The sequence below is a fragment of the Leptopilina boulardi genome, unplaced genomic scaffold (genome assembly GCF_019393585.1).
Source record: "Leptopilina boulardi isolate dan_hultmark-lab unplaced genomic scaffold, ZJU_Lbou_2.1 LbouV2_384, whole genome shotgun sequence".
NCBI lineage: Eukaryota > Metazoa > Arthropoda > Insecta > Hymenoptera > Figitidae > Leptopilina > Leptopilina boulardi.
This window is the reverse complement of record NW_026137956.1, coordinates 153,271-180,552: the sequence shown is the minus strand read 5'-3', so window position 1 is coordinate 180,552 and position 27,282 is coordinate 153,271. Positions and strand designations below refer to the sequence as shown.

General features: G+C 26.8%; 4 protein-coding genes and 1 long non-coding RNA gene across 6 annotated transcripts in view; 2 read left to right on the top strand and 3 right to left on the bottom strand.

The window, feature by feature from the left end:
* The window catches only part of LOC127288394 (cell adhesion molecule Dscam2-like), a 238,209-nt gene that overhangs the window by 79,276 nt on the left and 131,651 nt on the right, over positions 1-27,282 (top strand). The gene's annotated exons all lie outside the window — the stretch shown is intronic.
* On the bottom strand, positions 6,353-9,711 carry LOC127288368 (uncharacterized). Its single transcript, XM_051315772.1, has 4 exons — positions 9,567-9,711; positions 8,943-9,086; positions 8,254-8,409; positions 6,353-8,167 (listed from the first exon to the last, which is right to left on the bottom strand). The coding sequence occupies exons 1-4, from the start codon at positions 9,630-9,632 to the stop codon at positions 7,994-7,996; spliced, it is 540 nt and encodes a 179-aa protein (XP_051171729.1). The 5' UTR covers positions 9,633-9,711; the 3' UTR covers positions 6,353-7,993.
* LOC127288367 (uncharacterized) lies at positions 11,267-13,466 on the bottom strand. 2 transcript variants are annotated; one of them, XM_051315770.1, is made up of 4 exons: positions 13,331-13,466; positions 12,284-12,427; positions 11,755-11,910; positions 11,267-11,609 (listed from the first exon to the last, which is right to left on the bottom strand). In XM_051315770.1, exons 1-4 carry the CDS (start codon positions 13,394-13,396, stop codon positions 11,436-11,438), a joined length of 540 nt encoding a protein of 179 aa, XP_051171727.1. In that variant the 5' UTR covers positions 13,397-13,466; the 3' UTR covers positions 11,267-11,435. The 2 variants fall into 2 exon arrangements, with proteins under 2 accessions (XP_051171727.1, XP_051171728.1); XM_051315771.1 differs by having other exon boundaries at positions 12,365-12,427.
* On the bottom strand, positions 18,383-19,662 carry LOC127288373 (uncharacterized). Its single transcript, XM_051315780.1, has 4 exons — positions 19,522-19,662; positions 19,218-19,361; positions 18,930-19,085; positions 18,383-18,820 (listed from the first exon to the last, which is right to left on the bottom strand). Exons 1-4 carry the CDS (start codon positions 19,573-19,575, stop codon positions 18,650-18,652), a joined length of 525 nt encoding a protein of 174 aa, XP_051171737.1. The 5' UTR covers positions 19,576-19,662; the 3' UTR covers positions 18,383-18,649.
* Positions 23,624-27,282, top strand: part of LOC127288380 (uncharacterized) — a 108,223-nt gene continuing 104,564 nt past the window's right edge. The window contains exon 1 of the long non-coding RNA XR_007844028.1: positions 23,624-24,060. This is a non-coding gene — a long non-coding RNA (uncharacterized LOC127288380). The remainder of the gene's footprint in view (positions 24,061-27,282) is intronic.

Genomic DNA, 27,282 nt, shown 5'->3' with positions numbered 1-27,282 from the left:
AAAACTTGTTACTTATTTGATAAAAAAAAAGTTATTTTTAAATTTCAATATAATGAATATATTTTTTGTAAATAAATAAAAATGTTTTCCTTATTTAATTTTGTTTTTTTTTAAATAGTAACTATTAAATTTATTAACCTTTCGCTAAACAAATTTCACATCTTAGAATAAAATAATTTTCATTTATGTATTTAAATTACACAGGCACACAAAAAATAAAATGTGGTTTGGCCGAGACACTGCACTAGTCTATTTTCATGTATTTTTTCACGCTGAATCCGAATCCAAAGTCAGAATTGTAAGATTCGCTCAAATTTTTGAGATAATTGCAAAAAAACGCAAGTAACAAAAAATTCCAAATACTCAAAATCAGTTTTTTGGAATTATCTTCAAAATTTGAGCCAATCTGTCAATTCTGACTTCGAATTCGGATTTAGCGTGAAAAAATACATTAAAATGCACTATCGTACACGGAGAGAAATCTGCTGCGATTTGCGCATGAGCAAGTCCATAGGAATATAGCATGGACACTTCCAAGCAAAAACCATAAGATTCCATCTGAATATCAGGTGAGACTCATACAATAATACCTCGCTCACTTAGGATTTTTGCTTGAAAGCGTCTGTTACTATATTCCTAAGGACATGCTCATGCGTAAATCGCACCAGATTTCTCTCCGTGTAGTGTTTCGGCAAAAAAAAATTTCTTTGAGCTAAAATCGGCAAAAATTGATAAAAATTCTGAATTAGGGGCACAAATAATTTTTTTTGCCGAAACACTACGATAGTGCATTTTCATGTATTTTTCACGCTAAATCCGAATTCGAAGTCAGAATTGACAGATTGGCTCAAATTTTGAAGATAATTCCAAAAATACATGAAATTACACTATCGCAGTGACATTAAAAATTTTTTTTAACTTTTTGATTTTATTTTTCTTTCTGAGCAGTTTTTTGAATTTATCTCAAAAATAAAAGCTAATCTGATAATTCTGACTTCGGATTCGGCGTGAAAAAATACATGAAAATAGACTAGTGTAGTGTCTCGGCCAAACAGCTTTTTATTTTTTGTGTGCCTGTGATTATTATTTATATTTAAACAGTTACATGATTTTTCAAAGTGACAAACTTATGGAATTTTATAGTCTTTTTACAATATGGCGGAGCAATTGTCTGCGTAGTACACTACGCGTGTACGCAGACGCAGAACGCGTCATCACAGTCAGTGTCAAAAGACAGACTTAATAATCATACCAAATTTTTTTCTTATTCCTTATGACTCCCATAACAGAAATTCAATTGAATTTTTGATTTTTGTTAATTTGGTTAATAATATCTTGCCTTCAAAATTTGTTTTTATTTTTGACATACACTGGAGACTTTATCCATTGGGACTCCATCCATTGAACATGTTGGTGGCGCGATACAGTAAAACGTAAGGGGAAAGAAGTGGGCGTGTCTGCACTCAGAAAATAATATTCAGGAGCGTCTGTTTTAATGGTACCATTATAAGTGAACATTAGTTGCTTTATGTAATATACGTTCTGAGAGAGAGCCCCCCACCTTTTTTATTCGTAGTACAGCCCTGAAGGTTTACAGTTTTCAGCGTTTTCAGTACTTTTCATTTTAACTGAAGTTTCAGTTATTTTTTGAAATTTACTAATATAATTAGTGAATATGCAAGCAATAGAAAATAACTAAATAATAAATATAATAAATAAATAATAATAAATAATAGTAAATAACATAACCTTTAAAATTAACTATTAAATCAGTAGATATTGTGGCCGCCGCCATCTATTTATATTACTGATTCAATCAGTAATTGATATTTTACTAATTGAATCAGTAAATTTCTACTAATTGTCAGTTGCTCAATTCTCGCTATGGCAATTAGTAGATTTCTACTGCTAATAAGTAAAATATGACTGATTCAGATTTAGAGAGTAAGACTCGAGCCGTCCAATGGATGGAGTCTCCAGTGTACAATACTAATGTAACTAATTAAATTTAATTTAACTAGTGGCCTAATGATGGTACAACCAGGAGAAATATTCACTGCTACTCGACGAATCGAAAAGTGATCGCTCGGCAGTAAACGAACTATATTTATACTCTAGGCGCGCAAGTGTGTGATGGAGGGGGCACTCTGACTCTCTGGCTAGCGAGAGTCTCGCCCCCTCCATCACACGCTCGGGCGCCTCAAGTATATATATCGTGCGTTCACTGCGAAGCGTTTACTTTTCGATTAGAAACGCCAACGACCACCAATAAACGAAAAAACGCACTTATTTAAACTTCTCAAATACAATAAAATATTATAAGAACAGTAAAAAATTGTAACTCTTAGATTTATGTATTTTATGATCATTTATAAGGCTTTCTAATAAAAATTAATGGTATTAAACTACTTTCAGGTTAATATTTGTTAGAATTAATCCAATTTTTTTATATAGTTACTAAATTTTCTCGTTTTAGTTTCAAAATTTTTTTTTAGTAATTATAAAAAATTCGAAAATTTTAAAACAAAATCATATAAATTTATGTAAAATAAAATTTCTATTATTATTATTTTTTTTTTAAATAAAATCAATTGTATATATATTCTCCATATTAAAAAAAAATGTTCAAAATCTAATTCGAACATTTCGCACCAGTCACGTTTCCCAAAAAGTGAATTCCCAACACTAGTGGATTTAAACGTGGTTTTTGTAAATTTCTTTTAAATATAGATACTCTTCCATCAACTCGACCACATTCTTGATTTTCCGTTTGATATGTATAAGGATCAGGTACTCTGTAAACTGCTTTAGTACCCTATAGAGAAAAATTTTATATTTTAATTTTTATCTAAAAATTATGGTTTAAAAAAATGTTTTATTTATATGTATAATATTTTTTTTTTTTTAAGAAAATATAGAGCATATATTAGTTTTCTAATTTACTCACTTTTTTGATTGGATAATTGTTGATATTTACAAATTTTGACAAAATTAATAATTGAACGTCATGCTCTAAACTTCCAATTTTATAGTTAGCGCATAAATTGTCAACTTTTATGAATTCTCAAGTTCCAGTATCCTCGAAAATATAACTGAAGTAAGCCTTAAAAAATTATATAAAGAAAAATAAAAATAATTTTGAATTTTAAAGTAAAATCGAATTTACCCCAAAGTAGCTTTTTACTTTCCATGTAGTAAAGAACTATAATTTTTTATATTATATTATTTATTTATTTATTTATTTACATATACACCCGCAGTCCTAATTGGACCATAAATGGGTGACGAAATGATAATGTAAGTTGTTTAGATTAAGTTGTGGTACATATAATTTCCACAAAAAAAAAAATTAGAAATTAACACAAAAAATAACATATTAAGAATCGGTTACATATGCATTAAGTGTCTCAATAAACTTAGATTTCGATGAAAAAAACAAGTCCAAATCAGGCTGAATTTTCGACACCAATATATTTACATGCTTACATGCAAAATATATTGGGGCAACTTCACCACTTGTGTTGGTAGGTGCTGAGAGGTAGAACGGTTCGTCATTTCTAGACTGTAATCTCGGAATTCTAAAAGGTATTTGCAGTAGTAGTTCAGGCGCATGAATTTGCGAGTTCAATATCTTTAATAAAAAAATAATAGCATCAAAAATTCTGTTAGCAGCTAGAGTTTTAAAATGAAATCTGTTACATAAACTAATGTAGTTTGAGCCAGGTAAGGGGTACGAACCATCCTCCTTAAACGCCAAAAATTTTAAAAAACGCTTTTGGACAGGTTCGAGTTCCAATTTATACTTTTCAAAATAAGGATTCCACCCAGAGGAAGCATACCTAAACTTCGATAATATTAGAGAATTATATAAGGCTATGAACGTAGTTTCATTTCGGAAATTTTTAGATGATCTAAATAAATACGTTAACGCTATAGACGCTGACTTAACCACATTAGAAATCTGCTCATTAAAAGACAGCCTATAGTCAAAGATCACACCAAGGTCACAGGTTGAATATACTCTGTTAATTATCATATGGTTAATGACATAGTCTGATTGTATTGGGGATTTAGATCGGGAAAAAGATAGAACATGACATTTAGAAATATTAAGCGGTAAAAAATTAGCTTCCGACCAAAATACAATTTTATCGACATCAGATTGCAGCAAATGCACATCATCAAGGGACTGAATGATACGAAAAATTTTTAATATATAAATATTATATAAATATTATGACAAAAATATTTTGGAATTATTTTTATATCTGTGCAACCCGAGCTGTTTATGTTTACATTTAAGTACAAAGGGTAACTGAAACCCTGAGTTATAAACAATGCGTGCGGGTAGGAAATCTCAAGTAATAATTCAATCAGTTGCAATTCGTGTATCGACCTGTTTAGACACGATCAATTCGAGTGTAAATTTTGTAAATTAAATAGCAAAATTTTTATGTATTTAAATATATATTTTCTTTATTGTCTTTTTATATTTGAAGTAAATTGTTTCGTGTGTGTTCGAATTTTTTAATTCGTGAATAAAAAATATTCAAAACTTTTTTTTTTATCATTTTCGTAAATTTTTTGTTTCGGAAGTGTTCGAAATTCTTAAAATTACGATTGCTTAAATCTTTAGGAAAAGTAATTTGTTTCTTTAATTTATTAAACGTGATTTCGGTAGTGTTCGAAATTTTTTAAATATCGCGTGTGTTTAATACAGATTTCATTGTTCAAAATATATATGATAGATTGGCTGCTCTCTATAAGGTTAGAAATATATTTTTTGTAAGTAATAATTACATACAATTGTTTTTTTTACCAAAAAAAAAAAATTGTAAATTATCACATTATTTTTCTTTACAAAAAGGGTTATACTATTTTAAAGCTCATGAAAATTATTTTTTTTTATATTGTTGTTTTCACCTTGTGGATAAATTTAATCTTCCTTAAAGTTAAAGGCAGTAGATATATTCTGCGTCTGCGCAGAATGTTTGTATATAGCTTCTGCGCAGACATATCTACTGCCTTTAACCTCAAGGAAGATTAAATTTATTCACACGGCGAAAAGGAGCTGCTTTATTATTAATTATTTTTTAAAACTATTAATTACAAGTTATATTTTAGAGTTATTTTATTAAAAATAAATATATTGTATTTTAAAAGTCCTCTACAAGTTGTAGACATAAAAAGTTGAAGTATCTTATTAAAAAAATAATTATAGTAATTTTCATGTTCCCTGGTATATACATATAATAATACATTTATTATATATCATTTACATGTAATTTTCAATCGTGAAATTTTTTTTTGGAATACATATGGGACGTTTCGCGCCAACCGGGCCACCCATCTCTCCAAAACTGAGAGCTTTCAAAATTATTGATTATATATAGAAATTATTTGTATATATAAGTACTTTTGAAAAATGAGTGGCCTTTTGAAAAATTCAATATGGCGGCTGAAATATAACCCATAAAAGAATGAAAAACAGGAAAGATGGTTGCAAACATATAAATAAAAATGAATATAATGAAGAAAACAGCTCTGTATCGACATAAAATTCATCACTTAAGAATAGACAATATATACCATAAGTGAAAATAATAAATTTACCAAATCCAAAATGGCGGATCCAATATGGCGGACTAAAATTTTTAAAAGTAATTGGAATCACTTGAGACTTGCCACTAAGGGGTTTTTGGGGTCGCTGATAACGAATCAGAAGTCATTTTTTCTAAAATTCAAAATGGCGGATCCAATATGGCGGACTAAAATTTTTAAAAGTAATTGGAATCACTTGAGTCTTGCCACTAAGGGGTTTTTGGGGTCGCTGATAACGAATCTGAAGTCTTTTTTCTAAAATGGGTAAAAAGTTAAAACATAACAAAAATTGTTTATTTAAACAATTTTATGCAGTAGTTTTCAGCAGTTTAACTGAATTTCTTATTTGGATTATTAATTTAATACTATGTGGTACTAAAAAGTTAATTATTTCATAGAAATTTGTTGATTTCCAGTTTTTTTTAATATGCTATAAATAATCAATAATAAATTGTTTTAAAAAATGAAATGTTTATCGTAACATTAATAAATTAGATTCTTATCCAGCGATCTAGAAAACACTTTAGAGCTAAATATTGAAAAGATTTATCGAGTTATTATTCTATTTAGACTATGACGTGTGCATACAATATGCTCAAGCAAGAAATTTAGTTACTTTTTTTAACGCTAAATGTCGAGGATGAATGAATCCATTTCTTTCTCACTATAGAGACGCAACTTCCATATGATAAATAGAAGCACTTTGGTGAACATTCTTTTTCTGTGTGGTTAATAGTTGATGCGTATACTGTTCTTCTTACTTCATTTTTTTATTTTCATATTTGATATTTATAACAAAAGATACAGAAAATCTGACTTTGATTAACCCTATGTGGCATAGTAGTAACCCAGATTACCTCTTTTTCTATTCTCAAATTTTTTCTTTACATTCAATCTTTTTTAAGTAAATTTAAAAAATTCTTTTTTATTGATAAATAAAACATTATTAAATGTAAAAAAATTAATAATAAATGCTGTTACGCTGATTTTGATCTTAATCTTTTTTCAAAATTCAGGCAGCTCTACCAAACAGCCCTTTTAAGGGCTATATGATGTACAAAACCGATCGTGCAACCTCCCCGCGGTGTTCATCGGGTAACGTCAATGTCGACGGTACACTCTCTAAAACTGAATTAGTAAAAATGTTTACTAATTTGAATTAGTGTCTCACTTTTTGCCTCTGAATTAGTAAAAATTTTACTAATTATTAGTAACTTTTACTAACAATTAGTAAAATTTAACTAATTCTAAAGCAAAAAGTGAGTCACTAATTTTAATTAGTAAACATTTTTACTAATTCAGATTTAAAGAGCAATTACTTAAGAAAATAATGTAATTCAATAAAAGTAAGATAAGATTTGTAATCAGCGACTCCTAAAACCCCCAAGTAACGACTTTTACACGATTTCGATTAATTCTTTGAAATTCGTCCGCCATATTGGATCCGCCATAATTAATTTTAGAAAAAAGAATTCAGATTCGTTATTAGCGACCCCAAAAACCCCTTGGTGGCAAGACTCAAGTGATTCCAATTACTTTTAAAAATTTTAGTCCGCCATATTGGATCCGCCATTTTGAATTTTAGAAAAAATGACTTCAGATTCGTTATCAGCGACCCCAAAAACCCCTTAGTGGCAAGTCTCAAGTGATTCCAATTACTTTTAAAAATTTTAGTCCGCCATATTGGATCCGCCATTTTGGATTTGGTAAATTTATTATTTTCACTTATGGTATATATTGTCTATTCTTAAGTGATGAACTTTATGTCGATGCAGAGCTGTTTTCTTCATTATATTCATTTTTATTTATATGTTTGCAACCATCTTTCCTGTTTTTCATTCTTTTATGGGTTATATTTCAGCCGCCATATTGGATTTTTCAAAAGGCCACTCATTTTTCAAAAGTACTTATATATACACATAATTTCTATATATAATCAATAATTTTGAAAGCTCTCAATTTTGGAGAGATGGGTGGCCCGGTTGGCGCGAAACGTCCCATATATTAAAAACTTTTTTTACACTTGGAAAAAAAAATTCTTTGATTTAAAGAAACCAATTTCTTTGACTTGTTTTCTTTGAAACAAAAAAGTTTCTTCGTTTCAAAGAACTTTAATATATGGTGAAAGAAACATTTATTAGAATTAAATAAAAAACTTCTTTGAAACGAAGATAATTTTTTTTTTTTGAATCAAAGATAATTTGTTTGAAACAGATAAATTTTCTTTGTATCAAAGAAAAATTTGTGAAAAAAATTGATTTCTTTGAATTAAAGAAATTTTTTTCTGGTTGTACGTTAAAATTAAATAGTTCATTCATTTTTTGTAAAAGATTACCCATTGTAATAATTAAACAATTTAATATTTTTTTCTGATTAATAAACATTTTTTTTTTCAACAATCGGGACCAGTAATATTTCCTCTAAAGTTGACCAGAAAGACTAATGGTGTAATGTCTGGTATTGAAGTTTTCTTAAACAAACTGAATGTTCCAACATTAATACCACAGCCTGGATTTTCTATAGAATATATAAAACGCTGTCCTATTTTGAATGTAACTTTTGTTCCCTATAAAAAATTAAATTTATTTTTATATTCAATTGTCAATGAAAAAAAAATTATTGTTTCTTATTAAAAATACTTTTCTCCATTACCTTTTTTATTGGACATTTATCAGTGTTGGCGAAATATTTTAATACATATAACTTGGCAGCATATTCCGGAGTACCGTATTTGTGTTCCGCACATAAATTATCAACTTCTACGATTTGTCGTTTTCCAGTATTTTCGAAAAGATAATTGAAATAAAGCTATATAAACAGAAGTACATTAATATTATGGTTTGCTTTGAGCTGTTACAGAAAAAAAAATTAAAACTTATTTTAACTTGCGGAAACAAGTTTTAAAAATATTTTCTATATCAATTTTGTTTTAAATTCAAAAATAAAGTGTAAATTATTGTAAAAATTGAGTAATTAAGTAAAAAAGTACCAAATTTTTTGTTTTTCGTGAAACAAATTAAAAAAAGATTTGACTTTTCGAAGTTTATTTAGGACAATTCACAAAATTGAACAGACGAATTTTTTAGGTTAGGAATCTTTTGTTAATTGGCTAAGTACAAGTAGTGCCAACCATATAACACAAAACTATAGATAATGGCGCTAAATTTAAAAATTGTATTATTATTATTATTAGTATTATTACTATTTAATGAAAAATTATAATATTGATATGAAAAAGTTTTTAATATTTTTAAGTAATTTTTTAGAAAAAGTTAAATTTTAAAGTTTTTCCTCGTTTCGAGGAAGAAAAAATTGAATAACTTAATATTTAAATCTCGTACTTTTAATGGATTTGTATTGGCGTTAAATTCTTCTGTATATAAAAATTCAGTTTCATTATTGCTTCTTTTTGTCACAATTACGCCCTGAGGTTCAGCACTTGGCATGACATAACCATAAATTGTAATTCCACTTCTCATAAAGCCCTTAAAAATAAAGGATAAAAATTAAAATCATAAGCAACATTTTATTTAAAATATTCTAATTTAAGCGAATATTAATTTAGCATACACTGAAAAAAAAATTTATTTGATTTAAATAATTGGTTACTTGACATATTATTATTAAATAAATATTTACTTGTATCAAATAATTTTTATTTGAATTAAATAAATTGTATTTAAATCAATAATTTCTGTTTTTTGAAACAAATACCGTCTCAAATAATAATTATTTGATAAAAATAAATATTTATTTGATAATAGTCAAGTAACTGATTATTTGAATTAAATAAATTTTTTTTTACAGTGTAGAATTATCATTTAACAGAATTTTATGTGATTAAAATTTTTAAATGCCAGAATTTTCAATTCACCGTATTTTCATTTTTGTCCGAATTTCTATTTATACAAATTTTAATGAAAATACTTATAAAATATAATATAATACCATAGAACTTATCTTACATTCGTGACGTTGACAGTAGTAAAAAATAAAAGAAGATAAAATAATTGACGTATTATCATATTCATTTTATTAATGTTAATAATATTCAAAATTGGTGCTAGTACTATTCAATGTCAAGTTCAACTACTTATTGTTTCGTGACAAATAAAATATTTATTTACGAAAATTATGTATAAAATATCAGTAATTTACTTTTATCGAAAAAATTGTTGACATTATTGTATAGTTTATAGAGTTGATAAAAAAAGTTGTCTTGGTTAATATACACGTTTATGATATAATGTTATTTATAAGGATTTTCCTTCTATTCATTGGATTAGAATTTTTTTTAATTCTAACACTTAGCTTATTAAATATATTTAAATATCAATTTTTAATATTTTCCATTCAAAAAAAAAAATAAATAAATAAAAAATTTTAAAATGGTTCAGGGACAATTTAATACAAGTTCAAATTTGTTTTATACACATTCAAACAAGTTTTGAACAATTTAAATTATGTTTAGAGTAATTTTGCAAAAAATTTTACAAACTATTTCTGAATAATTTGAAACAAGTTTTAAACAGGTTCTAAAAATCCTGGACTATTTTGAAATAATTTCAAACAAGTTGATATTGGTTTTGCAAAAGTATAACAAACTAGTTTAGGACAACTTGAAACAACTTCAAACTGATTATAAAACTACATAACAAATTTGAAATTATTTGAAACAAGTTAAAACTAATTTGAAATAAATCCAAACTAGTTTACAACAACTTGAAACAAGTTCAAACTAATTTGAAACAAATCCAAACTAGTTTGCAACAAATTGAAACAAGTTCAAACTAAATATAAAAATACCCAACTAATAAGGAATAATTTAAAAAAAACATGTTGATACTAATTTTAAATAAATCCAAACTATTTCTGAACAGCTTGAAACAAGTTCAAAGTGATTATAAAAGTACCTAACTAATATGAAATAATTTGAAACAAGTTTATACTGATTTCAAACAAATTCAAACTAGTTGGGAATAACTTCAAACAAGTTCATATTGGTTCTACTGGCACATAATCAAAAACTATTTTTCAGAAAATATTTGTTTTTGGCACAAATACTAACTTTTACGAATCGAACATTGAAACATGTACAAATTGATTCTAAAATTTTCTAACTAATTTTAAATAATTTAAAACAGGTTAAAACTAATTTGAAACAAATTCAAACTATTTTGCAACAACTTGTAACATGTTTAAACTGATTATAAAAATACCTATTGTAAAATAATTTGATAATGTTTTAAAACAAATTCAAACTAGTTTTGGGACAATTTTGATATTAGTTCCTATTGATTTTGGACAAATTCAAATTATTTTCAGGGATATTTTGAATGATACATAATTTGAAATGATGAAATGTGTCTGACTAAGGAAATCTATTGAGTCCAACTGATATCAGTATATGCTTTGGTCGGAATTTTCGTTGGTATTTGAGAATATGTCGTCACACGTTCCTGAGATTAAGCTTCCCACTTGTGATGCAGAATTGCATTTAAGATGGGTCGTGATTATTCGTGAAACGCCGAATCAGCTTTTACGGATAATTGATCCACCTACCCTATAACAGATTCTCGAATTATTATTATTATTATATAAAAATAAATTTTAAATTAAATAATAGCAATTATCATTATAAAATCATTTATAATTTTCACAATAATTTATTTAATATTTTAAAATTTATTGTACAATTAACCTCCAACTCCTCTACGTACATTAAAAACATTCTTATATTTAACATTCCAAGTAAATTATTATCCATTTAGAATTAATTTTTGTAAAAAATAAAATTAAATAATTCACATTACAGTTTATAAACTTTTTTTTTATTAACAATCGGAACCAGTAACTTTTGCCCCATAATGAACCAGCAAGACTAGTGGTGAATTGCCTTTTTTTGAATTTTTCTTAAACATACTTATTGTTCCATCATCACTCCCACAGTCTGGATCAGTTAAGTTACATGTAAAAGGCTTTCCTATTGTATGTGTAACTTTTGTTCCCTATAAATAATTAACATTTAAATATATATTCAATAAATTTTCAAGGAGAAAATTTTTTAATAATTTTATTTATTATCAAACTGAAACTTTTTTTTTTAATAATTAATTAAAATAAATTATTAAAGAAAAAAGAAAAAATTATTACCTTTTTTATTGGACATTTATCAGTGTTGCCGAAATATTTTAATACATATGTCTGAGCAGCATATTCCGTAGTGTCATTTTTTTGTGGGGCACATAAATTATCAATTTGAATAATATGTCGTTCTCCAGAAGTTTCGAAAAAGTAATCGATATGAACCTATATAAATAAATAAACAAAAAATATATTTAAAAAAAAAAATTTTAATTTTCGATCCAATGTGGTCAAGAAAAATTTTTAAAATTGATTAAATTCACTTAAAACTTTTTATAGTTGGAGGTTTTCTGGATCGCTAATTTCAAATTTAATATCAGATATATTATCCTGAAAACTTCCGTGTAAAAATTTTTCAATAAAATTTGATGAATTAAAAAAAATAGTCTGTCTTTTTTTTAATATTGAAAATCTAATATTAGATTCATAATAATCGAAACTAATAACCTCTTAAGTAGTTGAAAAATTGAGATAAAAATTTACAACAGTATATCATTTAGAAAGAAATAATTTTTTATTAAAATATTAAATTTCATACTTTTAAAGGATTTGTATCGGCATTAAATTCTTCTGTAAATACAATTTCAGTTGTAGTTTTGTTAATTCTTGTTACACTTACACCCTCAGGATCATGTTTTGTCATGAAATTTGCATAAATTGGAGTTACAGTTCTAATGAAACCCTTTTAAATAATAAAATTATAATTACACCTAAATTTTAAGCATAGAATACACTTTATAAAAATTAAATTATAATTATACATAAATCTTAAGTATAGAAATTAAAAGAGCACATGGATATTTCTCAGATTAGACCTGTCGGAATTTTTTATGGTGTCGAATTAAAAATTATCGAATTTTTATTTACCAGTATATTTAGCAAAATTAAAAATTTGATAATTTTTTATTCGACACCAAAAAAAATTCGGAGATGTCTAATGTGAGGAATACTCATGCGTTCCAAATTGAAATTAGGATTAAGTTAAAATAATAAAATTTTATATCAGACCTGACAAAAGTTTTGGATAATTTTTGTTTAATTAATTTTGGTGAGTATTATTCCGAGGCGTTCGAAAATTCGTTTTCAAGCTAATCAATTTTTATCCAAATCTAAATTACCACGTAACTCAATAAAAAATTCTTCCCGAATCATTCCGAAGCTTAATTTTAATCCTTTAAAATCCTGATATTCCATTTCGAATCAATCCGAAGCAAAGTTTAATCCTCTTAAATTATGAAATTTTACTTAAAATGAATCCATTTCATTGAGAAGTTTAATTCAAAATGAAATTTTAGAATTTAAAAGAATTAAAATTCAGCTCCATAATGAAACGAATTAATTCGAAAAGAATATTCTGTGTTTCATTAAAATTTAGATTCAGGTAGAAACTAATTGTCACGGAAACAAATTTCGAAATGTCTCAGAACAATACTTATATTAAAACTAACTGAAATTTAATTCGAAACTTTCGTCAGGGATATTACTGATATAACATATAATAATAATTTATAATAAATATTACAATACAATATAATAGAAAGTTTTTGGAATTTATAAAAAATATTCAATTAAAGTAAAATCTTACGTCTATAATGTTGATAGCAGCAAAAATCGAAATAAAAAAAAATACTTTACGTATCGTTAAATTCATTTTGTTAATGTTAATATAATTTAAAACTGATGTAAGAACCCTAAAAATGCAATGTTTAACTATTCATTGTTCCCTCATAAGACAAATATTTATATACAAAAATAATTTGAAGGATGTCATTAAGTTAAATGTACCGAAAAATTGCTGTCAATGTTATTTTACAGATAAAAATTTTAATGTCTTGGTCAAATTACACATTTAGGTGATAAATATTATTTATCAATTTTCCTTCATTGAATTAGAATAACATTTTTGAATATGACGTTTGTCTTATTAGATATTTATCTAGTTTAATTACTTTCCTTTAAAAAAAAATTACACATCACCCTCATTCATTTTATCTGTAATATAAGTATATAAACGTACCGTACGTACCTAACATTAAGTTACCGGAAATTATTATTAGTTTTATTCACTTTCTACAAAACATTATTTTTCACTTAGTACATTAATTACGTTGTGTGTTTTGTTTTTTTTTATTTGAAATATAATTTTTCAAATTTAGAATCCGTTTCAATTGATATTGAATAATTAATACCAAAAACTGAAAAATATTGATTCAGAAATTTCATTAAAATATAAATCATCGTATTTTCGACAATTAGGATTTAAAACTTGGTATATCCTTTATACTGGATTTTGAAGAGTTTTATAGTATTTATAGTTCTGTCCGACCCACTAATTCTCACATTACGGAACTATCGTCAAGCTTTATACTTCATAGGTGTAGGCCCCTGGGATCTCGATTTTGCGACTCATACCGTTGACATTTTTTCTGACCTACACTGAGAGAAGAAAAGCACAGAATCCGTACTGTGACGAACGCCGGCCGTGTAAAATGGGTGTCAGTATCCGTTCTTTAGTTTTGTTCAGTTGGTGTCTTTCATAGTTCAGATACTAAGCTCTAGCAGCGCGGCAGCGGTGTGAACTAAGTTATACGGAATCTGTCTCATAGCGACTGACAGATACTGTACTTCTGAACAGTTAATATCTGTGTACAGTATCTATACTCAAGCCAAGTACAACATCCATTTCACATTTTAGTACGGCATCTATCACGCAGTGACGCTGCAGCTGCGCTCAACTTGGTGTACAGATGCTGAACTTCTCCATTTCAGATTCCGTGCTTTTCTTCTCTCAGTGTACTTATTCTTCGTTCGTGCGAGAGTCTTTTTGGACTCCTCAAAGGCCGTCCTGAAGACTCCGCATCCTCCACTGCCTGCGATAAGGCCGAGGTGAAACTTGTTAACAAGATAATTAATTACTATTCCGCAGAGCCATATTTTTGTTCGCCTTATCGCCATACTTTTCTCTACATAAGAAGCAGGTTTGGCTTCTACTGCAGTTTGCAAACTTATGATTGACTTTACCGCACTTAAAGCACGCATTCGATCTGTCTGCTGCCTTAAAAACTCTTCCTATGTAGCTGTAAGCCGAGAATTGGTAACACCGAATGACCATCACCTTTCTTTTGATTGGGCAACACAAAGCCAATCTTTATGCGCCCCAATTTCTCCAGCCTGTCCGTTTCCTCTGGATCGATAACTATAACCGCGAGGTCCTGCTGGACCTCTTTTTCCTGGGTAAGACAATCCAGGTCGCGGATCTCCAGTGTGACCTGTCGAGCCACAATCTGCACCATCCCCATGCTTCCAACAGCTTTAGTGACCTTAGCGGTGAATGTCTCCGTATTTGCAGTCTCCTTCGATTTTAATCAGGTGATCTCCCTGTTTTGTAGGCCTTGCACCTGAAGTTTGCTCACTACGTTGGGATACGTTGTTCATGTTGTGACTCACATCACCATTGTAGATACACTCGTTACTTTTTTTAAACTTTGCTTATGATTCGCTGCTACCGTCACCTTCGCAATCTTTTTGACAAGAGGTGTCTACTCTTGCTTCTTCTTCTTCTTCTTTGCCTCGACGTCAGTCCTCTCTGACCTTTTTCTTTGTTTCTGCGTCTCCATGACTGCGCGCTGAAGCAGCTTCTAATGGATACGCTCTCTTTTCCTCTTTCGTTCTTCTCAGTTCACCTCTGCATAGTCTATAGCGCCACCAAGTTTGCTATCTCCATTTACAGCTAGGGCGTGCTTTGTCTTCGCATCACTGACAAGATCCTAAGGAGTCTTAAGTCCGTTCTTAATAGTTATGTTGACATTCTTCTAGACTCCGCAAACCTTTACTATCTTGGCAATCTCCTCTTCGATTCTCTGAAGACACTCAGCTTCTTTCTGCCTAAACTTTAAACACTTTTCACGTTCTTCTTCGATTGTCTCGTTATCTAGGGCAGATGGAATCAAACTTCCTCCGCTGCTGACACTAGAAACGCTTGAAGTGCTTTCTCTTCTATTTCCATATCTTTCTAAGCAAGCCTGGGGAATTTTAAAAAATTGGGTGCCCCATTGCCTATCCTTCTTGTGGCATTGGATGCTGCAGTACCTTACATATTGGTTTTTGGATGTCTTTTAGTGAAAAGCCCCGCCACCACAAGTTCTACCAATTATTTACATGATTCTTGCACGGAAAAAAAGTACAACTGAATCGGAGAATTTTTTTGCTATAACAACTAAAAATTTCGTCAAAAATGAACGAGGGATATTGGCAATATCACTGGAATAGCCATATTGAATTTTAGTCGAAAACAACGTAACCTTAAAATGACAGATATTATTGAAATTGTGTAAAGAATAATATTAAATGCGCATTTTTAAATCCTTTCAATCCTAGGTTACAAATTATAACCAATGAAAAGTAAATTGTTGAAATTAGTATTATTTTAAAACTGAAAAATCGCAAAACTTGACACTTTATTAAAGAAATATTTCTTGGCAAGAACGGTAAATTATCAAATATTTCCAATATAGCTGACTAGCTAGATTCCACCTAAATTTACTTTAGCTGAGTCGACTAAACATTCGGCTATTGTGCAAAGCTTAATTCACTATGTTGGCAGTGTTGTTCTTTATATTTATTATATTCCCAATATAGCTCGTACGCTATCATAAAATTTTTTTCCGTGTGGTAGTGGACATCCATCGCCGGGCATTATATTATTAATCAATTAATTAATTATTATTAACCCCTTCGGTGTGCAGCTAAAATATAACAAAATGGTCCAAAAGTGTATAAGACCTTCCCGCGAATAAATTTCCATGACACTTAGTACTAATGGGTTTTTAGGGTCGCTGATTACGAATCCGGTGTTAGTTTTTAAAAATTCAAAATGGCGGACAAGTTTTTGAAAACTTCATTCGATTCGACTGAAAGTCATTGCTCGGAGGTTTTTGGGGTCGCTGATTACGAATCAGATTTTAGTCTTTAAAAATTCAAAATGGTGGATCCAATATAGTTTACTTTTTATAAAATTTATTATATTCGATTAAAATTCGTTACTTGGGGGTTAGACGTAAACCAGCCTCCAATTTAGTTTTGTTTGCGCATACTCAAGAAATCACATAATATATATGGTGTTATAAATCCATTCTTATTCTTATTCCATTTGTTATTTTAATAAATCAGTTTTTATAAAAGTTCATTAACCCCATGGGTGTCGATGACGTGTATACACGTCATGGAATAGGTGTGCTCAAAGTGTCGATGACGTGTATACACGCACATAAATTTTGAGCCCAATAATAAGACGGAATTGGCCTAAAATTTGTTACTCCGGGGTTTTTGGGGTCGCTGCTTCCGAATTTGATGTCAGATTTACAAAATTCAAAATGGCGGATCCAATATGGCGACCAAAAATTTTAAAAATTGACCGTATTCGCTTGAAATTCGTTACTCGGGGGTTTTTGGGGTCGCTGATTCCGAATTTGATGTCAGAATTACAAAAATTCAAAATGGATACAATAATAATCACACCCATACTATGCTTTTTTGAATTTTCAAAATCTGACTTGAATATCGTAAACATCGACGTTCAAAACCCCTAAGTAACAGATTTTAAGTAATTTAAATTAATTTTTAAATTTTTAGAAAATTATCTGCCACATTGGTAACGCCATTTTGAATTTTTGAAAACTGACTATAGATTCGTAATCAGCGATCCTCAAAACCTCTGAGTAATAATTTTTAAGTATTTTAAAATCATTTTTGTCATTTTTTGAAAAATCGTCCGCCATATTGGCTCGGCCATTTTGAATTTTTGAAATCTGACTTTAGATTCGTAATCAGCGACCCCAAAAACCCCCAAGTAACCATTTTTAAGTATTTTTAAATCATTTTTGACATTTTTTAAAAAAATTTGTCCGCCATATTGGCTCCGCCATTTTGAATTTTTAAAATCTGACTTTGGAATCGTAATCAGCGACTTTAAATACCATAGTCTACATATTTGCACAAATTTTGGTCATTCAAAAATTTACTGACTTTTTGGGCCCACTTATGAGATTTGGGCCTCCACTGCGAAGGGGTTAAATAATTTATTGTAATTCAGGATATTTTTCAATTAATTAACAATAACAATATAACGTAAAGTTTTATTAAAATAAATTTAAGGAAATTATTATTTTTTCCATTATTGGTATCTTGTCTACCGTTTCTCATGTGGTAAATTACATGTGTATAATTTATTAAGAAAAAAAATAAATATATATATTGTAAAGTAAGAAAACCAGTTTTTTAAGTTTATTACAAACATTTCTTGATAAATAATGATAATAATTTATTTTAAAAAATTTGAATAACTTATTAAACTTCCAATAATATCAATACTTTATAAATTATTAACAAAAATTAAATAAAAATATTGTAATTTTATTAAACGCAAATCTAAATAAAGTCATATAATTTGAATATCAAATATTTGTTCTAAAATATTTGTTTTATTATTAAAATATTAGTTTCACGTGTCAAAATTTTAAATTATCAAGTGTATGTTGAACAATTTAAAAAAAAACAAATATTGATAACACGCATTATTAATTTGTGTATTCACGTGAAATGGTGAATAGATATAAAATAATTGCTTATAACTAACAAGTATTGTGCTCAAATAATTATAGTAATTTTTATTTATAAAAATAATAATATAATTTATATAATAAATCGCAAAAGTTATTGTAATTTTACTTATAATTTTTCAATAGTAAAGATTTTTTTTATTGCATATGTTATAAGCATTTTCTTGAAACATTGTAAATAAATTATTTCTGAAGAAAATTCTCAAGACTTAAACAAAAATAAAGTTTCAGAAAATTTGTTACGAAAGAAATATTTTTAATTATTTTTGTAATTTATATATATATTTTTAACAATCGTCACCAGTGACATTTGATCTGAAATTAAATAAAAAGACTAGTGGTGATTTACCGTCTACATTTTTCTTAAACAAACTAAATGATCCATGATTAATTCCACAGCTTGGATTAGTGTTAATATGTGTGAATGGTATTCCTATTGTATATATAACTTTTGTTCCCTGTAAATAATTAACTTTTATATTTTCAATTTATTTAATTATTAATTAAATTTTTTCGAAAAAAATTGTTTTTTTTATTTACTATTATCAAAAATAATTTTTCTATTACCTTTTTTATTGGACATTTATCAGTATTGGCGAAAAAATTTAATACATATGACTTGGCAGCATATTTCGGAGAGCCATATTTTTGTTTGGCACATAAATTATCAATTTCTTCTATTTGTCGTACTCCAGTATTTTCAAAAAAGAAATTCCAATAAAGCTGTATAATAATATATAATTGAATGTATAATAAAAATAAAATAAAAATAATTATTAAATTAAAATTAAAGAAAAATGAATGTGATTTAAAAGAGAAATAATTTCATATTGAATTAAATAAAAATTCTCCTACTTTTAAAGGATTTGTATCGGCATTAAATTCTTCTGTATATAAAATTTCCGTTGATGTTTCATTCAATTTTTTGACAATTACACCTTGAGGCTCAACATTTGAAATAACATCACCATTAAGTGTAATTCCAGTTCTGATAAAAGCCTTAAATTAAAAATTAATTAAAATCATGAATATGGTTGACAATGAAGTTAGAATGAAAATAAAATATTAAAATTTTATCTATTTTCAGTATAAAAAAAATTTTTTTCTATTAGACAATAAAATAGAAAAATTTTATAAAAATATTCAAATAGTATCTTACTTTTGAAATGCTGATTGAAGCAAAAATTGAGAGAAGGTAAAATAGTTTACTCATCGTTAAATTTATTTTCTTAATGTATTAATAAATAAATTTGATGTACGTACTGTTAAATTTATCATTTAACTACCTATTGTTAATACACCAAGAAAATATTTATATAGGTATGATAATATGATAAACATTATCAATACATTAATTTTATCTAAATATTGTTGGCAAGTATAGTTTGTAGAGTAGATAAAAAAAAATTTGTGTCACATGGTTAATACACGTTTATAATAATATTATTTATACGATAATAACTAATATTTTTTATTATGACAGTTTTAGCTTATTAGATATTTCTACAATTATTTCTTCTTTTTTTTTACTTATTACACAAATACAAACTTGTTTAGGACAATATAAAACAAGTTCAAATTATAGTTTTGCACACATTTAAACTAGTTTAGAATGATTGTAGTTTCTATTGTTTTTTTCCCGTTTACTATGTATAAATAAATAAAAAATTTACTAACTTGATAGTGGTTTATTACAAAAATTCAAAGTAGATTAAAACAACTTGAAACAAGTTCAATTTGGTTTTGTACAATTTAAACTAGTTCAGAATTATTCTAAATTCTAGAATTTTTTGTTTCGTTTACTATGTATAAATAAAAAAAAATAATTACAAATTTGATAGTGGTTTACACATATTTAATCTAGTTTAGAACAAATTTGAAACAAGTTTAGATTTCTTAGATTCAAACTAGTTTGGAAATATTTCAAAACAGGTTAATAGTAGGGGAATAGTGTCAGGGTTGGACACTTGGCTTTTTTAAAATAAGAACACTAGCGCCACCTGTGTGCGTACGTGACGAATCTTCTAGTAGTATAACCTAACTTTTTGTGGCATTACATTTTTGGAGAATCAAAAGTAGCGTCTCTTGTGACTTCGGTGCAGTCGAAGAGACAAAAAAAGTTTTGTTTGACTTGTGAATAAACCTAAAAAATGTGTAAAAAAGACAGAATTTGGCAAGGTAAGCTTATTGAATGTATTGTGGGGTACATAATTTAAGAAGAAAAAAAATGAAAAATCGAATCGCGACACATGTCTAGTTATGGTTAGCACAATTCGAAAGTGATGCTTCTAGTTAGGGTTGGAGACCCATATTAATTATGAATTTGACACAATTTATAAATAAATTTTATTTTATTGATATTTCAGTGCAAAATTGTGCCAAAGATATTAGAAAAATAATACTTAAATTGTATAAATTTTGTTCATCATTTCATTGAGTTATTTGGAACAATAAAGCGTTATTTTTTATAATTTGAGTTCATTCCTTTTTTAAACCCATGAAGCTTTACAATTTGTAAACAATAAGTAAAGATAAACATGAAAAAATAAGAATAAAAAACATTACAAATGTTATTTTACGTTTTTACCAATAAAGCGTTTCGATTTTCAAAAAGTGTCCAACCCTGATTGAAAAGTCCAACCCTGACTAGATTTTTTTTTTTTTAAATGTTTATAACTTTTTTAATTTTGGACCAATCAATTTACGGTCCACAGCAAAAGTGTTCCTCTTTTGTAGATCTTTCCACCCATATACCACAATTGACTGAATTTATCTAAACAAAATATTTATAAACCAAAACTGTGTCCAACCCTGACACTATTCCCCTATGTTTTTTTTACACAAACTGAAACTAATTTAAAACAATTTGAAAATAAATCCAAAATTATTTTAAAACATTCGAAACTATTTTTGAACTACTAAAAATAAGTTAACTATTGCAAAAATAGAAACTTGTTCGGGACAAATTTGAAACAAATTCAGATTGGTATTTCTAAATATTCAAAATAGTTTCACAAAATTTTGTGAATCTAGTTCAGATTGATTATACACAAATTCAAACTAGTTTGGAACAATTTAAAACAAGTTAATTGTGATTTGAATAAATCCAAATTTATTTAGAAGAACTTTGGCTTTACGCATATTCAAACTGATAACATCAGATAAATTCAAATTTGATTTTTAAAAAAGTCTAAAACTAGTTTGGAACAATGTAAAGAACGTTTTTGTTGAAAAATATAAAAAAAAGTATTCAAAGTAGAAATTTAAAAATAAAATTTCTTCGGAAAAATTTTTTCTTAAGAATTTTTCTATTTTGTATATAAAATTTGAATCAGCAGACATTTGGTTTCTAAATAGCCTTTTTATTTTAAAATTAAAAAATATTTGTTTAACAATATTACTTTGTTTATAAACGTGAGAAATTAAACAATTATATATTTTTTAAAAAATTGATAACAGTTTTTTTTTTTTAATTTTTTTATTAAATTATACACTTTTTTTTAACAATCGGCACCAGTGATATATCCTCTAAAATTAAATAGAAAAACTAGTGGTGTTTTGTCTTTTCTTGAATTTTTCTTAAATACACTGAATGATCCGTCATTAAACCCACATCCTGGATTACTAATAGAATATATGTAAGATATTCCTAATGTGAATACAGCTTTGGTTCCCTATAAATAATTAATATTAATTTTTAAAAAAATTGTTTTTTATGAATTTTTGTATAAAAAATAACAATTTTTTTTATAAATAAATAATTTTTTTTTTTTATAGATTTGAATACAAATTTTTTTTATTTTTACATATCTGGAAATAAATACTCTGAAGATTTTGCAAAAAAGTTTGAGAATATTCTTGAAGATTATTTTTGTTTAAATAATTTGTTTAAAAAAACATTGTTTTTCTTTTTTTTTTTATTTTTTAAAATAAAAAGTTTTTTTTTTGTTCATTACCTTTTTTATCGGACATTTAGTAGTGTTGGCAAAAAATTTTAATACATATAACTGGGCAGCATATTCCGGAGTACCATATTTTTGTTGGGCACATAAATTATCAACTTTTATGATCTGTCGTTTTCCAGTATTTTCAAAAAAGTAATCCCAATAAAGCTATACATAGACAGAAATATACATATATATATTCATATATAATAATACACAATATAATAATAAACAAATATAATAATATTAAAAATAATATAATATATTATATAATAGAAAGCTTTTAAAAACCACTATTCACGAAACTGATGTTAGAATTAAAAATTTCAAAATGGCGTCTCCAATATGGCGTTGAATTATTTTCAATTTATATTAGCTATACGCAAATAAAATTTAAAACTATGTAAAAATTTATATATTCAGAATGTAATAAAAAAAATTATCGAATTAGTAAATCTAATATATATACTTTTAAAGGATTTTTATCGACGTTAAATTCTTCTGTATAGAAAATTTCTGTTGAAGTTTTGTTCAATTTTTTTACAATAACGCCTTGATGCTCAACACTTGACATAACCTTTCCAGAAAGTGCAGTTCCACTTCTGATAAGAGCCTTAAATTAAAAATCAATTATAATTATGAATAATAAAATAAAAATATAAGATAAATATAAAAAATTTTAAATTTCAATAAAAAATACAAAAATTAACGAATTATAAAAAAATATCTTACTTTTGAATTGTTAATTGCACCAAAAATAGAAAAAAGGTAAAATACTTTACGCATTGTGAAATTCATTTTTCTATTGTTAATAATTATTATTTAGAAATTGCTTTCACATAAATTTAAACTAATTTAAAAATATTTTTAGTTTATAAAATTATTTTTTTACATAAAAATTGATCTCGTTAATGGCGTAAAAATAAATATCTTTTCTGAATTCCTATCACTATTGTATTGAAAACAAATTTATTTAGTTCAAATAATGAATTGGTTATTAGCAAATAAATTGTATTAGAATCAATAATTTTTTATTTAAAACAAATACCTCTTTAATTAAATGATATAATAATTATTTGATACAAATAAATATTTGATAATATATTCAAGTAAGTGATTATTTGAATTAAATACATTTTTTGCCAATATAAAGAAAGAGAAAAAGTTTTTTTTTTATACTTGTCGAAATTAGAAGTTAAACACTTATTTCAATAAAAATTATATCTTTTTATATTGTACGATTACAAAGAAAGTGGAGGAAAAAGTTTTTATCAATTGCAAAAAAAAAAAAAAAAAAAATTGTAAATAAAGATAAAAAATTTTCACATTTTTTCCAATGAATTTTTAATATGTTGTAAATAATTAAATAAGTCATTTTTAACAATAAAAAAAATTACAAAATTCAGTGGAAGAAATACGTAGATTTAAAAAAATTTTAACCTTGAGAATGCCGGAAAGCCACTTTAGCAATTTTCTAAATTAATTCATAAAATTTTTGAAAATTTTCTATAAAATTTTTATTGCATTTTGCCGGCAGTCTCAAGGTTAATTGAATAAATAAATATTTAAATTTATAAATTTTAATTTTGAAGAGATTTTGTAAATGTTTATAGCTGTGCAACCTGAGCTGTGTATGTTGACATTGACGAAGGGTACCTTGAGCCGAAGATCATAAACATTGTGATTGTAAAATCGCAAAGATAATAATTCAATCAGTTGCAATTCGTGTATTGACCTGTTTAGACGTGATTAATGTAAGTGTCAATTTTGTAATTTTAAATGCAAAGTTTTGTCCGTTGTTAAATATATAATTTCCTTTATTTTATATTTTCACATTTAAAGTGAATAGCTTCTGGAGTGCTCGAATTTTTTTTTTTTAAACGCGAACGAAAAATTTTTAAAAATGTTAAACTTTTTTTTTCTGTCAATTTAGTAATTTTTTTGTTCCGTAAATGTTTGAAACTCTTAAAATCGCGATAGCTTAAATCTTTAGAAAAAATATTTTGATTTTTAGTTGTAATAAACATGGTTTCGGGAGTGTTCAAAACTTTGTTTAGCCACGTGTTTTCCAGCAGATTTCATCGTCGAAAATAAATTATACATTGGGCTGAAGGCTAAGGTTAGAAATATATTTTTTTATAAATAATAATTACAAGCAATTGTTTTTGTACCATAAAAACTGTCTAAATATTAAAAAATTGAAAACAGCAATAGTGTTTTCTTAGTAGTTCATTTTGTAATAAAGTTAGGAAATTTGAAAAAATAAAAAATAATATTAAACAATAAATTAAAAAAGCAGGAGATGTATTTATTTTTGTTATTTTTATTATTAACAATTATTCTTAAATTACTTTTCTAAATTAAAAAAAAAAATGTTTTTGTTTTTTATTTTAAACATTGAAATTTTTTTTTGTAGATAATGCAGAATTTCTTTTTGTTATTTTTTACATAACATTTTTGTTAACTTGTTATTTTCTATTTACCAAATTTTTTAATTTAAAAAAAAAGTTATGCACAACATAAAATATTAACTTTCTTATTCATGTATTAACAGAAATTTATAAAAAAAATTATAATAAATATAAAAAATTATTTGGTAAATAATATATTTATTTATTATAACAAAAAAATTATGTTTAAAATAATAAAGAAAAAGAAAATTATGTTTAACATGAAAAAGTAAAAAAAAAATTTAAATGTTCAAAATAACAAAAAAAAAATATAAATGCATAAAAAAAGTATTTAAAGAAAGGTTATAAAATAATTAAAATAACAGAAGTAAAATCATCGAATGTAAAAATAACAATATTTATGTATTATTCAATTTAATATTTAAAAAAAAAAATTTTGTGCATTTTTGATACTGACTCGAAAATTAAATTGAAAATATTAAAAATTTAAAAAAAAAACTATTTTTAACCTCAAAAATGCCATTTCTGTGTAATTAAAAACAAAAAATTTTACAAGAAAATAACAAAACTAAATTCTTACAACAATTTTCAAAAATTTTAATAATACATTATTCCAAATAATTCAAATTAAAATTCAAAACTCGATTTTTTTACCCAGAAATTATTATTTTTCGAAAACAAATTTTGTCCAAATTTTTTCTTGTGCTCGACTATTACAATTCAGTAGAAAATTTCTATTTGAAAAATAATAATTATTGAATATTTATGTATTTTTGGATTTTAAGCCTAGACAGTACAACACAGCTGGCTCATACGTAGAATTACAACTGGGGTAGAAAACTACCCCAAACAATTTTTTAATTAAAAGTGTTTAAAGGTCAATTATCGCCCTATAAATACGGCACTGAACGTACAAATGATAAACATTGATTTTAAAACACTTTTTTCTCGAATTATGAACACTTTTTATAAAATCGGCCAACGTACCAATATTTCTTATCTTATAAATTTCCTAAATCCAAAAGATTTTTGGAATCCATGCAAAAACACGATCGCAAAATTGGAAATAAGAAAATAATAATAATCACAGCTGCGACTTTGTGCTCCGTGCATGTTTCTGCCATCTAACGGCAGCAGGACGTAATAAAGCTAAAATTATTACATTTCTATTTTCAATTTTACGATCGCGTTTTTGCAGTGATTTGAAAAATTTTTCGGTTTTAGGAAATTTATAAGATAAGAAATCTTGTTACGTTGGCCGATTTTATAAAAAGTGTCCATAATTCGAGAAAAATGTGTTTTAAAATCAATGTTTATCATTTGTACGTTCAGTGCCGTATTTATAGGGCGATAATTAAATGCTAAAGAATTTCAGAGACCTTTGAACACTTTTAATCACCACCAGTTATTATAAAAGTAAATAATCGACGCTAGGGTCAAAAATTAATACACGGAAAAAATTTTGAGCGTCTGAATGTTCCAATGAGACGAAAATCTACGACGTATAGCACGACTTCAATTCGAAAAAGCAAGGCTGATCGCACAGTCGAGTTACATTTTGTCCACGAAAAAGAGCGCCATCTGCAGTTGGATTCTAAATACTAGCGCCCCCACTTTATCAATTTCTCCTCCGTTTGTCCTTTCTTTTGGGCAAAGGAGGAGGAGGGGGAAATGAAAATTGACAAAATGGGGGTATTAGTTCTTAGGGTCCAGCTGCAGATGGCGTTTTTGATCGTGGCCAAAATAATGTATGGGAGCGACTCGACTGTGGCTGATCGCTCGAGATGTGATTGCCGCAGTTCCAAAGTTTTAGTTGCCCCAAAACTTCAGTGTGCAGAGGCGACAGAAGGAGAAATGCAGCGTCATCAAACGAGGAATGCAACATTACTGTTTCAAAAGACGTACCACTGGAGGCCGCTTGGAATGTCACGCCAACCAAAATTTTTTCCATGTAGTTCTATAACTTAAACTGAATTAAAGATAGGGGTGCCGCCATGACAGCTTACAGAGCCAGGGCCGTAGTCAGAATATTAATTGTACTGTCTAGTATTAAAATTGATTTTGAGAAAATTTTTCTAAATTTTATGATTTTTTTCTTTATGTACTTGTACTTGCAGACAAAATTTGTTTTTTGAAAAAATAATAATTTTTGAATATTTCTGGGTTAAAAAAAATCATATTTTTATTTTAACCCCTTCGCTGTAAGGAGCAAAATTTTAAATATTATTTAAAATTTTCAGAAACTTTTATGCCACTATTTTTAAAACTAAGTTCACGAGGTCAGTGATTACGAATCTGAAGTCTGTTTTTAAAAATAAAAAAAAAATGGCGGACATATTTTTCTAAATTCGACGTATCGTTTGAATCACGTTACTCGAGGGTTTTTGGGTCAATGATTACGAATATATGATGTTAGTTTTTCAAAATTCAATATAGCGGATATATTTTTCTAAATTTGACAGATTTACTTAAATTACATGTTACTCGGGGGATTAAGAATATGATATTAGTAAATTCTATTGATTTTTAATTTTTGTATTCGCCATATTGGAACCACCATTTTAA